Source organism: Castor canadensis, chromosome 15, assembly GCF_047511655.1.
Source record: "Castor canadensis chromosome 15, mCasCan1.hap1v2, whole genome shotgun sequence".
NCBI lineage: Eukaryota > Metazoa > Chordata > Mammalia > Rodentia > Castoridae > Castor > Castor canadensis.
In genome coordinates, this window is record NC_133400.1 from 82,326,550 (window position 1) to 82,343,312 (window position 16,763).

General features: G+C 46.1%; 1 protein-coding gene across 14 annotated transcripts in view; it reads left to right on the forward strand.

Annotated features, from left to right (window-relative positions):
* The window catches only part of Frmd4a (FERM domain containing 4A), a 601,438-nt gene extending 585,810 nt beyond the window's left edge, over positions 1-15,628 (forward strand). For 11 of the 14 annotated variants that reach the window (XM_074056623.1, XM_074056621.1, XM_074056624.1 and 8 more), the window contains 3 exons: positions 1,492-2,381; positions 4,478-4,574; positions 12,343-15,628. In XM_074056623.1, the coding sequence (XP_073912724.1) occupies positions 1,492-2,381; positions 4,478-4,574; positions 12,343-12,445 (1,090 nt within the window). In that variant the 3' untranslated portion in view covers positions 12,446-15,628. Of the gene's footprint in view, positions 1-1,491; positions 2,382-4,477; positions 4,575-6,674; positions 6,747-12,342 lie in introns of all 14 variants that reach the window. The other 3 variants (XM_074056622.1, XM_074056629.1, XM_074056626.1) reach the window with 1 other exon arrangement.
* The last annotated feature ends 1,135 nt before the right edge of the window (positions 15,629-16,763 follow it).

Below are 16,763 nucleotides of genomic sequence, written 5' to 3' on the forward strand. Positions count from 1 at the left end.
GTCCAGCCTGAAAGGTTCTCTTTAGAAATGAAGCAGAAGAAAAAACAGAGCTAGAAGCAGTAAGTCCACTTTAGTCAAGAGACCCAGTACAGCCCACTGTCCATGACCAGGGGTGTGTGATATCTTCTGGAGAATCCCAAGCTCCTAGACACAGTCAGCAAGGATGAAGCCACCTTAGTGAAGTGGAGGCAGGAAAGCCAGCCAGGTGAGCACAGGAAGAGCAGGGACCAAAATGCCCTTGCACTGATGGGCTAATGTTTTATTTGATAGTCCTCCTATATCTTTCTACTGATGCCCTAATTTATCTGGACTTCCTTTGTAAAGAGCAAATGAAATGGGCAAGAAAATCAACTTCAGTATATCACATTCATTTTCTAAAAAAAGAAGCAAAATCAGGTCATAAAAGACCACCTTGGGGGGCTTCCAGATCTACCCTGAGTGACAAAAGTGAAGTTCACCTCTGCCTGTTTGTGGCTGAGGGGCCACTGTGAATTTCACATAGTCCCAACAGTGGGCACCACCATCTGCCTGATGGTATCCAATGGTATTGATAGCATGGATTTAAATAAGCAGAGTGGATCAAAGGCAAATTCACAGTATGGTAAGTGTTTGTATCATTCTTTTATAGGGATTCTGAATTCTACCAACCTTCCATTTTAGAGTTTTCATGGGAAATGGATATCCATTTATGTGCCTTTTAGAGTAATATTTGGTTAAACCATATGAACGGGTCTTAATAGGACCGGTGAGTGTTTTGTTGTTTTGGTTTGGGTTATTTTTTTCTTTTTGGTGGTACTGGAATTTGAACTCGGGGCTTTGGGCTTGCTAGGCAAAGGTGCTATCCTTAAGCCATGCCCCAGCCCATTTTGCTATAGTTTGTTTTTCAGTTAGGGTTTCAGTTCCTTTGTCTAGGCTGGCCTCTGATCCTGATCCTCCTACTTCCACCAGCCTTTGACCTTGGTCCTCATAGTTCTGCCTCCCCTGTATCTGGGATTACAGGCATGCAAACACCCAACCCGGTTTTTGCTTTTGGTTTTGTTTTTTGGGTTTTTTTTTTAACCTACAAGAAGGGGCATTTTAAAGGGTTTAATGCAGTACTTAGAGTAGTCATTGTCTAATTCTCTTTGTATCCATAGGATCATTTTCTACCTTTAAATACACACACACACACACACACACACACACACACACACACACACACAACTGATACTGACATACACTTTTCAAAGGAAACCCCATGTGCCCACTAGCTTCCCACAGAGTGTCAAAGCTGAGACTCCTGGCTCTGCCTCCAGGGAGCTTCAGTTCCTTTCCTCTCCTGGAAACCCTAGAAGCATCTGGATTTCCAGGGCAACCCTGCGGATTAATTAGAATCCCATTTGCTGGGAGTTCTGAGCCTGCATGGGTTTTGCTCTCCCCTGAGTCTACAGCGTGGACCACCCCCGCCCTGAGGGTCCCCAAGATCAAGATCAAGCCCGCGTTTCCCCGCAGGTCAGTGGACATCAGCCCCACGCGACTGCACAGCCTCGCACTGCACTTTAGGCACCGGAGCTCCAGCTTGGAGTCCCAGGGCAAGCTGCTGGGCTCGGAAAACGACACGGGGAGCCCCGACTTCTACACCCCACGGACTCGTAGCAGCAATGGCTCGGACCCCATGGACGACTGCTCGTCGTGCACCAGCCACTCGAGCTCGGAGCACTACTACCCGGCGCAGATGAACGCCAACTACTCAACGCTGGCCGAGGACTCGCCATCCAAGGCGCGCCAGCGGCAGCGACAGCGACAGCGGGCGGCGGGCGCGCTGGGCTCGGCCAGCTCCGGCAGCATGCCCAACCTGGCTGCGCGCGGGGGCGCGGGCACGGGCGCGGGCGCGGGCGCGGGGGGCGGCGTGTACCTGCACAGCCAGAGCCAGCCCAGCTCGCAGTACCGCATCAAGGAGTACCCGCTGTACATCGAGGGCAGCGCCACGCCCGTGGTGGTGCGCAGCCTGGAGAGTGACCAGGAGGGCCACTACAGCGTCAAGGCGCAGTTCAAGACCTCCAACTCCTACACGGCCGGCGGGCTGTTCAAGGAGAGCTGGCGCGGCGGCAGCGACGAGGGCGACGCGGGCCGCCTGACGCCGTCGCGCTCGCAGATCCTGCGGACTCCGTCGCTGGGTCGCGAGGGCGCCCACGACAAGGGCCCGGGCCGCGCCGCCGTCTCCGATGAGCTGCGCCAGTGGTACCAGCGCTCCACCGCCTCGCACAAGGAGCACAGCCGCCTGTCGCACACCAGCTCCACCTCCTCGGACAGCGGCTCGCAGTACAGCACCTCCTCCCAGAGCACCTTCGTGGCGCACAGCAGGGTCACCAGGATGCCCCAGATGTGCAAGGCCACGTCAGGTGAGAAGGGTGGGCCGGTGCGCACCAGTGACCTGGGTGCCAACTGCCAGGCAGCGAGGAGAGGGAGTCAGTCATTCGTTCTGGGGACCTTACTGTAGGATGTGGGAGACTTGAGGTCTACCCCTGCCCCACCTTGCAGCCTAGCCACACCTGACCCTCCACAGTGGGCGGAGCCAACTCTCTTCCTCTCCACTTCCTGAGGGAGGACCTAGACCCTTCTTCCAACTCCTCCTTCTTCTCCTAAGGACAGAAATCTAAGACAGGTAGAATCTGGTCACTTTATCCAGCCCAAAGTTGTCCCCTTCATCCTGGTGAAGAGAAATTCTAGAAGATTAGCTAAAGAAGCTATACCCCTGCAAAGGAAAGCTGGGTTAGGAGTAGGCTTGGATCTTGAAGCACGGACATTCAGCCAGAGTCCCCCAGGTGGGGACAGTCTGGCTGAGGAAAGAGGTGCTGGCACTCTACATTTGACACCAATGTCAAAATAGATAACTTGACTGTTTCTGACTCTCCCATTTCAATGATGTCGTGATACGGCCATAGAGTAATTTTTGTCAAGTGCTTTCGATATCCTTAATATTACATCTGAAGGTTTCCATGATCACACTAAGGTTTGCCTGATGTTTCTGTACCGAGAGTATTGGGCAATACTGAATGAAGTAAAAACTGGAAGAAACCATCCTTCCCTTAAGTTTGCAGTTTCTCTGCGAAATCTTAACAGCAGTAATATACAACATTGATGAGCAGCTACCTGTGCCACATTGGTCACAGTCATTTGCTTGCTTACTCCCACCCCCCCAGACAGAGAGAGGGAGAAGAGATTCTACATCCTACATCCTTTGACTGTAGGCAAAGAAAATGAGGGAGGATTTTCAGACAGGTGCTAAACATGTAAGAATAGAGTCAAAGCAAGCGGAACTCTGGGCCAGGAATTTTACTTAAGTGAAAACAAAGATCCAGCAGTGTCATCCGAAAAATAATGGTAGAGGCAGGGGAGAGGGTTTATCTTTGGGAACTGAGGGAGATTCTTGGAGCCAGGAAGATAAGAGGACAAAGAGGAAGCACCAGCCGCTCAGGTGTGGCCGGCTCCTGCATTCTACTGCCACATCCTCATGTCAGTTTCTTGGGCATGTTGGCCAGATGACAAACTCCAGAGACCAGAATAGAACTGGTTCAGGCAGTCACAAGGGTATCGTGGACTTCAGGGTCCTACAACCTTCTTCATGTTCCTTCCTTGTTTATACACTAATCCCAGTGAGATTTGCCATTCACTTCCCAGGAAGATTTAGAGAACGTCTCATTGAGTCTTTAAAGGGCACACAGAATATAAATATGAGGGACAAAGGAGTTAGGAGAGTTTATGATCTTCAGAACTATGTGCTTATGTGGATCTGCTTTACTTAGAGAGAGGAGGCCAATCTTTTGGAATATATTTTAAACTAAAAATTTTAAGAAGCAGTATCTGAGGTTGGCTGGGGAAAGAATCCCATTCCCAAGAAAGCAAAGGATGCATCAAAGCAGGATTTACTTTCTACTGAATTTTCCCAACTACATCAATAAACTCCTAGGAGTCAAGTCTGGATGAGTTATGAAAATCTCTTGACTATTTGAGGGGTTTTAAAGTAGCAAATGCAAGCCTGAAATAACAGAGAACAGGCTGAGAATCTTTCTGGAGTTTCTTTCACGAAGGGGAGCCTCATCTTCACACCTGAAAGCACCCTGAGCCAGACCTCCTGCTGTCCAGAGAAACAGGCACTCCCTGCTGGGGTCTCCCTCAAAAGACTTGGGAGCTCCTGGTTCTTTGCTGCTTTGGAAGCCATTGCCATGCCCGTGCTCATGTCCTGTGGCAAAGCAGGAACCTAGGATCCCAGGTTAGCCTGAGTCAGAATGGAGGTGCACGGTTTGGGGGAGACAGTATAATTGGTGAGATGCAGGAGTGAGGGCTGCAGTTTTCCCTCTGTGATTATAACCCCACCACAGCGTTAGAGCATCATACTGGGCAAAGGTGATCCCTGGCCACTAGGCTCATGCAGGCCAAGCTGCACCCCTGGCCTGACCCCTGTCTTCTCCCTCTTTCCTGCACCACCCATATGCAGCTGCCTTACCTCAAAGCCAGAGAAGCTCAACACCATCAAGTGAAATTGGAGCCACCCCCCCAAGCAGCCCCCACCACATCCCGACCTGGCAAACTGGGTGAGTTCTCCCTCCAGGCCTTTGACTGGGTTCTAGATTGTGTCAGCTAGGAAAAGCATCAGTATGACAGAAGGATATAGCAGCAGATATGTGATGAGGCCTCATTACTGGGAAATGGGTTCCTTTCTAAAGAAACCCCATGGATTGCTGCCACCTTCTACCCCAACTCCTTGCCTCCCTCCCCTTTTATGGGGGTGAATTCCGCATGCTCTCTTTTAAAGTAGACAGCAATCCCTGGATGTGGGGAGGGGGAAGCGGGAAGGGAGATTGTATTTCATTGGTCAGAATTCCATACAACATCTGATTTGGGTCCAGATGATTCCCAGGCTGACCTGAAATGGCAGGCAAGGATGCAGGGGAGAGGAGCTAACATAGCCCCTCCTGGTACTGTGCCCTGGGTCAGACATTTCACACTTCTCATCATGTCTGCTGTCTTAATGTCAAGATGAAGCCTAAGAAAAAAGGTTCTGTCCGGGCCATGCACTTGTTCTTTATCAACAAACAAAGGGACCAGGTACCCAAGTAGAGGCCACCTACATCAAAGTGAATGAAACTGAGCATCAGCTCTTCATGTTGCTTTATAGTCAGTCTAAAGCATTACAGTCTGTGACCAGTTAGGTGCTCTTGCTCTACCCATGACTCCCCTGTCACTGCTTCTAAGTTGACATCACATTGTATTAGTACTTGTTGGTTAGAAGAGCACAAGCCCCGCCCCATGCAGCTTAAGCCACAGCTTCTGGTTTGTTGGAGCATCGTTGGGGATGTCTGGAAAAATCTAACCACTGTCTGTGAACTGAATCCTGAGAAAACTACAGCCCAGCAATTGGCTCCCCTTTCTGCATTCAGGCTCCCACATTTGGCATCTTTGCTCCTGTAAGTTTACCTGTAGTAATTCTACACCAGGCTTTCTGGAGACTTCGTTTTTGATGGGGGTAGGGGAGCCAACACTAATTGAGTACTTGCTGTCTGTCAAAGGCCAGAAGCATCTAACAAGGTATATGAGCTCAGAGAATCCTGACTGCACCCAGGCAATGGAGATATCTGGATCACTTGGTTTTGTAGATGAGACTCAGAGGAAATAAATAACCTGGCCAAAGTCACACAGCTGGAGTGTGTGACCCCCAAAGCCCTCCATTTTGTACTATGCCAGTGTTTCAAATATGGACTCTAGACAAGCACTACGAGCTTCACCTGGGATCTTGTGAGAAATGCAAGTTTTCAGGCTCGCTCAGGACCTACTGAAGGAGGAGCTGTGGGGTGGGGGCAGCAGGCTGTATTTTAACAAGCTCTCTGCTCAGCAGCTCAACAACCACTGCAGTATCCCATGGTGCCTCTTACTCTTTTTTGAATTAAGAGAATCTGTAGTCCACAAGTACAGAGTTCTTAGGTCCACTTCTGCTTCTTGGTGCGTCTTTCAGCAGTAGCTACCCTTCTGTCTTTATTACAGATCATTTATGACACTCACTGACATACCATCCTCACCCCAGCTCTAGCCTGTGTCCAAACAGCAGCCTCTTGGTTTCCAGTTCAAGTGTCTTCCCAAGACTGATTCATGAAAAAGTAACACATTCTGTATACCTCCAGTAGCTAAACCATGTCATCCAAATAGGACACTTCACATCTCAAGATACCTCTCTGGATCCTCTGAAGTTTCTGACCATGCCCAATCTCTCCTGATCCAAATATATGATTATTATTTTACTGTCAACAGGCTTTGAAATTTACAAGCACTCCTCACTTAAGTGCATACTCACTTAAGTTATCTTGACAATAGCCTGTTTCACCACGTAGAGCTAGTAAGGACAAATTGGAAACAAAAAGATATTTTGCCAGATTGAACTGAATTATCATTCACAAACAATTCTGTCCTTATGATAAGAAGACGAGACCATGGGTAAAAAGTGCCAAAACCTGCCTTCCTAACAGAACTAAAGAGGTCTTTTGACCCAGTGATGGGGATTGGAAGTTCTGCGTGACTAACACTCGGGTGAATACTCAGCAGGTCTCTCCAATGTGTTAATAAGCTACTAATTATGTGTGTCACCTCCTCTCTCTAACATGACCTCTCTTCTCTTCCTCCTTCTGCTTTCCTTTGTTCAGAGAAGCAACAGAAAACTCATCCATCATGGATGGGTGTGTGTCTCCAACTCACCAAAGTACTGATGAATAGAGGTACCGTAAGGGAATGTTTCATTCTTACTGCCCCTGAGTTCGTGCTCCTAGTTGTGCTGCATGTATGTTTGCCTCTACCTGTGTCATAATTTCCAGAAGGAAACATCTGAATGATGTGGAAGACATTATTTTTATGTCTTATTTCTAGACACATGTGGAACTATAAGTTTATATGTATGCTTCTGCATCAGACGTTCGACATGCCAATACTACTTCCCAGAAAGGACCCCCAGCATATGTTTGAGGCCTCTCCAGGCTCTAAGTACACATAGAAATAGTTTTAAAAGCTTTTTACTGGCTTAGTAGCCAGTATCCATGAGAACAGCATCACTGAAACTTAAGTTTCAAAATGTCAAGGGCAGAGTAAGTTGATCCAGAAGCACCAAAAGATGAGCTATAATTACACCCCAGCATTCTTGAGTGACAGCTGTGTACTGCCCCAAATTCTATAGAGCTCTGCTTTTCAAAATGTGGTCTGGAAATCTAACATCAGCATCATCACTGTCATCATTATCATCACTTCCACCCGCGAGCTCATTGAAATGAGTCCCGGGCACCACCCTGGCTACTGAATCAAAAAAAAAAAAAAAAAACAATGAACCCTGACTATATTCCAGGAAACATGCTAGATGATAGTTCTAGAATTTCAAGTTCAAGTCAGTTTGCAAATCTATGAGGTGATAGGTGAAGGGACTAAGAAACTGCCATACCTATGTATTAAGTGCTCTAAGAGTTAAAACCAAAACACTGAGTTCAGAGATGAGAAAGATCACCTTTGAGTTCTCAGAGATGTTCCACAAGCCTGGCTTCAAAGAACTGTAGTAGGTGGAGGAGGTTAAACAGGCAGAGGTGGAGAGACCATTTCAAGGGCAAAAACACAGGTACAGAAACAATCTGGGCTGTTTGGAGAGCTGCAGAGGCTGGTTTTGCTGTAGAAAAAGAACTTCAGCCTGGGAAGCAGGTTAGAACTAGATCGTGAACAAGTTAGGGGAAAGAGGTGGAACCACTTCTGTAGTTGATGGGTGGGGACTAGGAAGGCAGGGCTGTAGCCTTGGAGACGAAGATGGCTTCCTTGTCCTATGGTGCTAGGGCAAAGAAGAGATTGAAAGAGAGGACAATTCATGAGAACAACTTTGTACTGGGATTTGAACTCAGAGCCCCATGTTTGCTGACCTAGTGCTCCACCACTCAAGCCATGCTCCCTAGCCCTTTTGCCTTTGTTTTTCAAATAGGGTCTGCACTTTTGCCAGGGCCAGTGATCCTCCCAAGTAGCTGGAATTACAGGCATACACCACCGTTCCTGGCCCTACTTTATGATAGCAACATTTTTGAAGTAGAATTGCTGTCTTTTCTCCAATATGGGGTGGGGGGATGACAAAATCCTTTGCTCAGGTTGATGGAGGTGGAGATGGTCATGGGCACTTGAGAATTAGATTTGAAAGATTGCTGTGGGATTGTAGGTGAGTCAGCTCAAATGAATTTTAAAAGAAAAAAAATGCTGCCCAGTAGCACATGTCTGGACCAGGTGACACACAATGCTAGAGGGCTTTGTCACCTGGCTTTGTGACCACCTATAGCACTGCTCGGCAACCCCACTGTACCCTGCCAGTTAGTGCTGTAAATTAAGTCGCATTTCTCAATTACTGCTAAGGTATGGAGATAAAGAGATATGAAGAGAAGCCACTGTGGATATGTATATTTATAAAATCAATTTATAACATTTATCAACCTAATTTTGTCGAAGTTCCTTCTTCCCCCACTCAAGAGCTTACACACTTTCATACACCTTGCCTCACCTCCCTCTGCTCAGCAGTTATAAGCCTCAAACTCCTCTAAGATATGGGTATTGGAGGTTCATGGATTTGCCATCTGCCCTATATTAGAGGCCCTGGCTCAGCCAGCCCCCTGCAGGCCCCTGTGCCTTTGTTTCTCTGAGTGTCACCTTGGGAAGGGACACTCTTGTGGCGGAAAGTCCCCACAGGCAGTGGCTGTCAGCAGAAGTCCCCACTCCTGAGACCTTTGGTGGCCAACAGTGCACAGGTCTCAGCTCCCCTCCTGGTGGTTGAGAACACCCCTAGGCTTTCATCGTATTCAACTCAGGTCACAGAGAATGACTCCCTTAAATTTCCCAGGTGACTATGTAGTGCCTCCCTGCTAGCACTGTTTGTGAAGAATTGCTTCCTAAACCGTGGGCTTTGTTAATTTTGCCCTCTTGGCATGTGGTATTTCCCGACTACTGCTTAGAATTGAGTTTGTACTGAATGAGAAGCAAGGGATTGCCTGAGCCAACAGAACACATAGCCTAAGAGCGAGATGACAACACAAACAGCTCCCTTTACAGCTTAAAGAGCCACATCTTGACACTTCAGTGTCAAGGGGAAATCACTTCGAAATAGTCCTTATAAAATACCTGAAGCTTGGATGAACACATCTTTTCTTCCAGCTTCATTTTGTCCTGTAGACAAAATTTAATCTGTAAAAAAGATATGTCTGTGCACTTCGAACTAACCACAGTGGTGCTGTAAGTTCTACCCTTCTCAGAGGAAGGGATAGAGTAGGCCCAGGGTTTTCACATCACGGTCCTTCTGGTTTCAGGGGGGACCAAACCACCAGACAAGTGTGGGGGTGGGGCTCCCACCCACCTTCTCCCATCCCCTCCCATTCAGACCTTGGTTGGTCTGTTTTGTATACTAGGTTGCTAAAGAGATAATGAGATAAACAAAAGGGTCCCACGGTTTTAAAAGCTGGAAACCCTACAGAAGTTTAAGGTAGTCCAACACTCTCTTGTGTGTGGGGTTTGGTGATTCTGAAGTCCCCCTGAGGAGCCACAGGAAAGCAGTGTGGTCCAACCACAGGTTGGACTGTATCTTGCATCCACAGAAACACTGCAAGCACCTTCCCGTGATCTGCTGCTTTATCCAAATATTACTGTTTTGAACTCAGTGGTCTTACTTGAGCCAATGATCAATAGCAAGAGGACTTTTGGCTGGGCACTGTGACTCACACCTGTCATCCTAGCTACTCAGGAGGTAGAGACTGGGAGGCTCATGGTTCAAGGCCAGCCTGAGCAAGAAGTTCACAAGGCCCCATCTCAACCAATAAAGCTGAGTGTGGTAGCTACAGAGGAATCATAGAGGAGGATCAAGGTCCAGGCTGGCCCAGCATAAACGGGAGACCCTATTCAAAAATGCCTAAAGCAAAAAAGGCTGGAGGCCTGGCTCAAATCAAAATACAAATACTCAACTTTTTTTTTTTAACTATAATAGTTTCAAATGAAAGCTATTTGGGATCCTACAAGAGATTCAAACACATTCTATAACATCAAGCTATGTAAGAGAGTATCTTCCAGTGCATGTTCAGTGTGGGTGTGGGTAGGTTATACTGTTTGGGAAGTTCTGAGTGAAACAAATCTCAGAGCCTTTACTGTGTCCACCTACATTGCAGTGCTCCCAAAGACTGAGTCCTCATACTTCATTGAGAACCTTCTTTTATTTCCTTAGAGCATTTCACAAGTCTGCTTTGAAAAATTCTGGCCAAGGTGGTTCCTTATATCCTTATAGCCCCTAAGGAAAATTTTGTTCCAAAGAGATAAAGATCATGTTTGTATCGGAAACAAATTTCTCTCAAGATTTTAAGAAACTAACCAGGCACTGGTGGCTCACGCCTGTAATCCCAGCTACTCAGGAGGCAGAAATCAGGAGGATCGTGGTTCAAAGCCAGCCCAGGCAAATAGTTCACGAGACCCTACTTTGAAAGAAAACCATCACAAAAATAGGGCTGGTGGAGTGGCTAAAGGTGTAGGCCCTGAGTTCAAACCTGAGTACCACTAAAAAAAAAAAACAAAAATAGTTAACTATTTAAATATGCCAGTCTTGAGTGCATAAGAAAAAAAAAATCAGTTCAACAGGCTTAACGCAAGTAAGAGTATGTACCAGCTGATAGAAATGGAAGTTGAGACAAGGCTGGGGCTAGAGCACATTGACATCCTCATGCTTTCAAAGCTGCTTGTCTTTACTTGGCCATCTTTGAACCACTAACTGTGTTTGGAGGACTCTAATTGGGTGGTCTGGGTTATGTGTCCACCCTGGTGGGAGTGGGGGCTTTCAGGGGCCTTGTTCTCCAAAGAACAGCCCGTATCCTTACAGGGCCCAGTCACCTTTCCCATTAGAAGTTCTAATCCTTTGAGCCCAACTGCAGAAGTCAGTTCTGTCAGGGTGGAGAGAGCATTTGCAAGGATGGGTGTAGCAGAACTATCCACTTATAGCCTAAATTCACAATGGCCACAGCCAGTGTCCTAACTAAGGGAGCCATATTTAAGCAGAATTAACCCCGTGCGGTTCCAGTGCTCTGCACAGAAGAGTCTCATTATACACTTATGGATGGCTTGGCATGTTCTAGCTTTTGTGGATTTGGGGAATCAGATGAAAAACATTTACAAAGTACAGGTGCAGGCTGAGGGTGTGCTCAGTGGAAGAGCACTTGCCTACTATGCTCAAGACCCTCAGTTCCATCCCCAGCACTGAAAAAGAAAGAAGGAATGAAGGGAAGGAGGGAGGAAAGAAGGAAGGAATGAAGGAAGGAAAGAAGGAAGGAAGGAAGGAAAGAAGGAAGGAAGGAAGGAAATTTAAGAATTATTTCTACCACTACCTACAGTAATACCTACCTAAAGTACTTTGCCTTTTGGTTTTTGGTTATGCTTTTTACTTTTTGGGAAGCCTTTATTTTCTTCTTTATCCTTTCCTGCATATTTTATTTGATTTGTTTTCCAATGCTGGGTGTGGAACCCAGAGCTTCATGCATGCTAGGCATGTTCTCTATGACCGAACTCCATGCCCAGTCCCTACTATATATGTTATTTTATTTATTTTTCATTTTTATTATTTTTGGTGGTACTGGAGTTTGAACTCAGGGTCTCACACTTGCTAGGCAGGTGCTCTACCACTTGAACCACATCCCCAACCCCCTACTGTATATTTTAAATGAATACTTTTTATAGTCATAAAAACACGATATTTGGAATAAACAGCATTGATTTAAAAAACAACATTCCAAACTCAATTCAGAATATCACCTCAGTTTCACTCTAGGAAGTCCTCCCATTTCAAATGCTCTTCCAGGACAAAATCAAAGTCTCCCAGTGAACTCTGGTTACCCATTGGGTCTGATGGAAGATAACTCAGTATCTCCTGCTTGAAAAGTACCACCTCCAGGGCTCTGGGCCTTGGCTGCACCTGAGAATTCCTGGGGAGCTGTAAAGCCCCCCAAACTCAAGTACCCCAAGCCAATTCCAGACCTCTGGGGTGTGGCTAGACAAGAGCATTCTGAGGCACTGGGTGATTCCAGGATGTGGCCAGTCTAGTGCCAACACATTGAGTGTTAGGTTGCATGTCTCAGGGGCTCAGGAGGTCCCCTTTACTGGGCTCTTTGGATCTGTGAGCACCTCCTGTGTCCTCAGCATGGTGGAGAGCGCCAGGCCTCGCTCCTGGGCAGGGGCCTGATGGTCAGTAGAGAGCCTGTGTCACAGATGCATCCTTGAATGCAGACCCACCATGCTGCTCTCCCCTAACCCTCTCTTCTCCTTCTTGGACCTCCACAGGAGCTACAATGACAGCTGCTTCCTGGATTCCTCCCTCTATCCAGAACTAGCTGATGTCCAGTGGTACGGGCAGGAAAAAGCCAAGCCCGGGACCCTCGTGTGAGCCAGCCCGGCCTGATCTGACCGCCTCGATGCCATTCTGAGTCACCTCACTGCCTCTCATTTGCCTTACCCAGACGCAATGTCACCTGCACCAGCTTCGGCCCTCAGCACTTTTTTTCTTCTGTCTCCACCTTCCCCTTCACCCTCAAAAACCTGACTGAGGAGACATTCTGGAAGGTTCCGGTCCCACTGTGTGTCCCCTGGCTCTCTGTCCCACAGAGAGCCAAGCAGCAATCCTCAATGGCACCCTGGTGGCTTTCCTCTGCCATACAGCCCCAGGCCAGGAACTGTCAGAGAAGCCAGCATGCATGAAATCCCTGCGGACAAGTAGCATTGGCAGAGAATGAAAAAATCACATGCAGAAAGTCTGCAAAGCTGTGTCCAGCCTGCCTCCCACAGGCCACCCAAGCACTTCAAAAGGAGGGTGCCTCACAGGGACTTTCAGCTTTCCTTTAAAATCTTCCAAAGCGAAAGAGCCTAGGGGAGCGGTCGTGAAGAGAGTGAGAAAGGAAGCCTCAGAAGAGAGATGCGTCAGAGGGGCACCATCAGTTCTATGCTGCCAAAGATTAAACACATGCAAAAATAACACATACACACACACAAACATGGGCCAGAGGAAGACATTCACTCTACAACAAACCTTCACTTAAATTCTAAACTTCTTCTTCACACCACATGTGAAAGCCAACCATTTGGAAATCATCCTCTCTTGATCTGTCTCCCCTAGGAGTTCACTTCTCCTTCCTACAGAGCCCAGAAAACTAACCCAGCAGGACAGGGAGCCTTGGCTGACTCTGCTGACAGAACCTCCATCCATCTGGACACAAAAGAAAGAGACCCTCGGGGAGGAGTAGCGTCCAGTGAGCCCTGTCTGTGCAGGGTACTCAGTTCAAGCCCAAACCCAGAGCTGCTTGTCTTTTGGGATTTGTACTAAGGTGACATTGCCAAAAGTGGCTCTCTCATTAAAACAACCAGTAAAAGTGTAACCTATTTTTTCTTTATTGGCACAAGGTGTTTCATTTTCTTCTCTTTTTTTGTTGTTTTTTAATGGGAAACCAAGGGAAAAGCACACTGCAGTCCATTCAAGTGTTTAACTGTTGGGGCTCATTTTATGTTTGTTAGCACTTGTGTGACAAAGAGCTCAGATGCAACTTCTCCTGTGTGTCACTTATTCAAAGAACCCAACTATGCCCTTAGGTAGGAAGATTTTTATATATGTGTCTACTAGTCGACAGGCAGAGCAGGATTGAAAAAAAATCAGCTCCCAAAGGGCCCATACACCTACAAGAGTAGCAGTTACCTTGATTTAGCACCTAGGTTTGCAGTTACCAACAGAGGAAAAACAAGGAAGAAAAATAGCTGTGTGGGAAGCAACTCGTTTACATGTGTTTTGAGCGATGCTTAATACACAACCGGAAAGCCATCAAACTTCAAAGGCCTCAAAACCACTCTTATAATAATCAGTGCACAATCTTAGTTGGGTTAGTCAAGGTGGCACAAAAGAGTCTCTGTGGAGGTGGTATGCTTTTCATGTCGGTGCAAGTGGGCAAAGGGTGGGAAGATTTCTCCTTTGTAATGACTTCCTATTGCAAAGGCGATTGACAGCCAGGGACAGGAGCCAGAGTGGGGGTACTTTTGGGGCAAAAGCAGAACTAAAGTTAGCTGTAGCGTCAAAAGGAAAAATCTTTGTTTTTTGTGTATGTGTAATCCAAGAATAACAAGACTCTACCAGACCGGGAGGGTAAGAATGGATACCAGAATGGACTAACCAACCCCGCTGCTCCCTTGGCTGCAACCTGCAAAGCATTGGAAGTCAAGTGCGAGCACTCATACCACGCCGGCCACTGCCTCCTCCACCGCTTCTCTGTGGACCATTCAGGACGGGTGCCCCAGCGCTGTGCACAGCTGGTGATTCCGTTTGCAGAACAGAGTACTATTCCCAGAACACTTTAGAGGTGAACCTTCAGGAAAAATAAAAGCTGATGATGTCAGTAAATGTATCTGGGCCTTGATTTGGGGGTGGGGGTTATTGCTCTTATTTTGATGGTGAAAGCTACAAACCATGGGTTTGTTTTTTCCTCCTTCCCCATTTGGAAACATCATACATTAGGTTATTTTTCTTTTTTCCAAAAGGAGATACATGAATGATTAGACCGAATTATGTACAACAGGAAAAGTCAAAAGGGAAACAAATGTGATGAGGTTACATGGTTACAGGTTACATGACAAGGATAGCAGTTTGAAATCAAGTCTGAAGCTGCTGGGCTCAGGACTTTAGGCCAGTTTCAGTTACAGGGAGTGAGGCAGAAATTCTTCCCAAAAACTTGGGTTACATTTTAGATTTAGGGGGTGCCAGCAGAGAGGACTGGAGAGGGAGCAAGAATTGCAGGTCCAGCGAAGAAGACCGAGATTAAGTAAAACAGGTTTTACTGTTTAGCTGAGTTCAGCTCATAGGAAATGTACATACAGTGTTAGGCCTTGGAGACTGACATGACGACTGATGAGTATGGTGGGAAACGCTGTAGTTATTGTACACAAGCACTTGCAAACTCTTTATATATCCCTGTTTCTTTAAAACAAACTAAGATGAAATATGAAGTCCCTGGTCTGATAAAGCCCCTGCTGGATTATTTGGATAAAGTAAGAAATTGTGTGTTTCAGCCAGAAGACTGGCAAAGACACAGACATCAGACTATGTTGTGAGCCAGGTTGGTGTTTTCTGTTTTGTTTTTGTTTTTTAATTTTGTTACATGCAGGTGAGTGTTGAAACTGTTAAGATTCCCATTTGTTTTCATTCAGTATTAGTTTAGTTCTAAAACATAGCAAACCTCATCCAGGTGCTATCAGATGACCAATTACTGCTTAGTTAACTAGGTGTAAAGTTTTACATATCCATTAATGTCAATAGTTTATTACAAGTTGTGTAAAATGGACTCTAGTTTAATAATGGGGGAAAAAAAGATTAGGTTGCTCCTGAAACTGACTGTAGAGCATGTAAGATGATTTTATTGGATTCTGTTCAACTGTAATCAATGAAAACGATGTATGTTGTAGACAAAGTTGCAGAATTAAAAAGAAATCTGCTTTTAATTTATTCTTTTTGTATTAAGAATTTGTATAGTACCTTTACATTTTGCAAAACAGTGTTGTCAACACTTATTAAAGCGTTTTCAAAATGAAAAGATCCCAGTGGCCTCTTGGACATCGTTTGTTTCTTAGTGAGAAACTCTTGAGCACACTTCAGAAATCTGTAATTCCAGTGTCTGTGTCTCTATCAGGCTCATTTTTTAACATCACTCTCTTCATCATATTCTTTAAAAAAAAACCATTTTAATTAGTATATATTAGTTGTATGGACAGTTCATTGTGACATTTACATAGATTTACATATATGCTTTGATTAGATTCACCCCCTCCATCATTCTCCCTCATCCCTCCTCTCCACCTTCCTAAAACAACTTCAACAGGTTTCCTTGTTCTATTTCCATACAAGTATATAAAGTTCCCTACCCTTTCCACCTTCTTCCCCCTCCCACTAGTATCTACCCAGGACCTGTTTTATATTCCCATCCTTCACTTTTTAAGTATATATTCATTGTTCAAAGGGGTTTTGCTGTGGTATTTCACAATGAATATATTGTACTTTAATCAGATACCCCCTCTCTTACTCTCTCTGTCTCTTTCCTCCCCACATTATTCAATTATTCTGTGACTTTCAGTGTGTTTTGTTGTGCCATGTTCCTACACAAATCTGCATTGCATTCTTGCCTTGCTACATGAGAAAGATGAGCTCGATTGTTTGGTAGAGGCTAGTTTCCTTTTGAAAATTATACAAAACAATCTAGTCTAAATCATGTACTCTATTCCAAAAAAGGATTTGAGATTAGAGGTCAGTCTTTTCAGGAGACTTTCAGTATTTGTGTCACAGTTCATTACAATAGCTGCCCACATGTTCTACATATTGTCATATCTACTGCCCCTCCCCCATAGTCTATGGCAGAAGAATCATGGAGGGGAGGCTTTGGAGGCCAGCCTTATGCTCTGTCATCATGTCATTCCATTGTAGGAGAAAAAAGGTCAATCGAGGAATATTCTGGATGCCCAGGCCTTTAATGACCACCTCTGCTCGCACTGTTCCCCACCCTCTAAAACACATCACAGAAGCAACAGCCCACTGGGCCTGCAGGCACAAACCCCCAACTTATGGCAAATGGCTACCACCAACTTCAGCAGAGACTGTAGCAATCGCATCCCTGACCCCGACCTGACAGACCAGCAGGAAGCTAGAGTCGTGGCCTCCAGGCCCATTCTGCCATGCT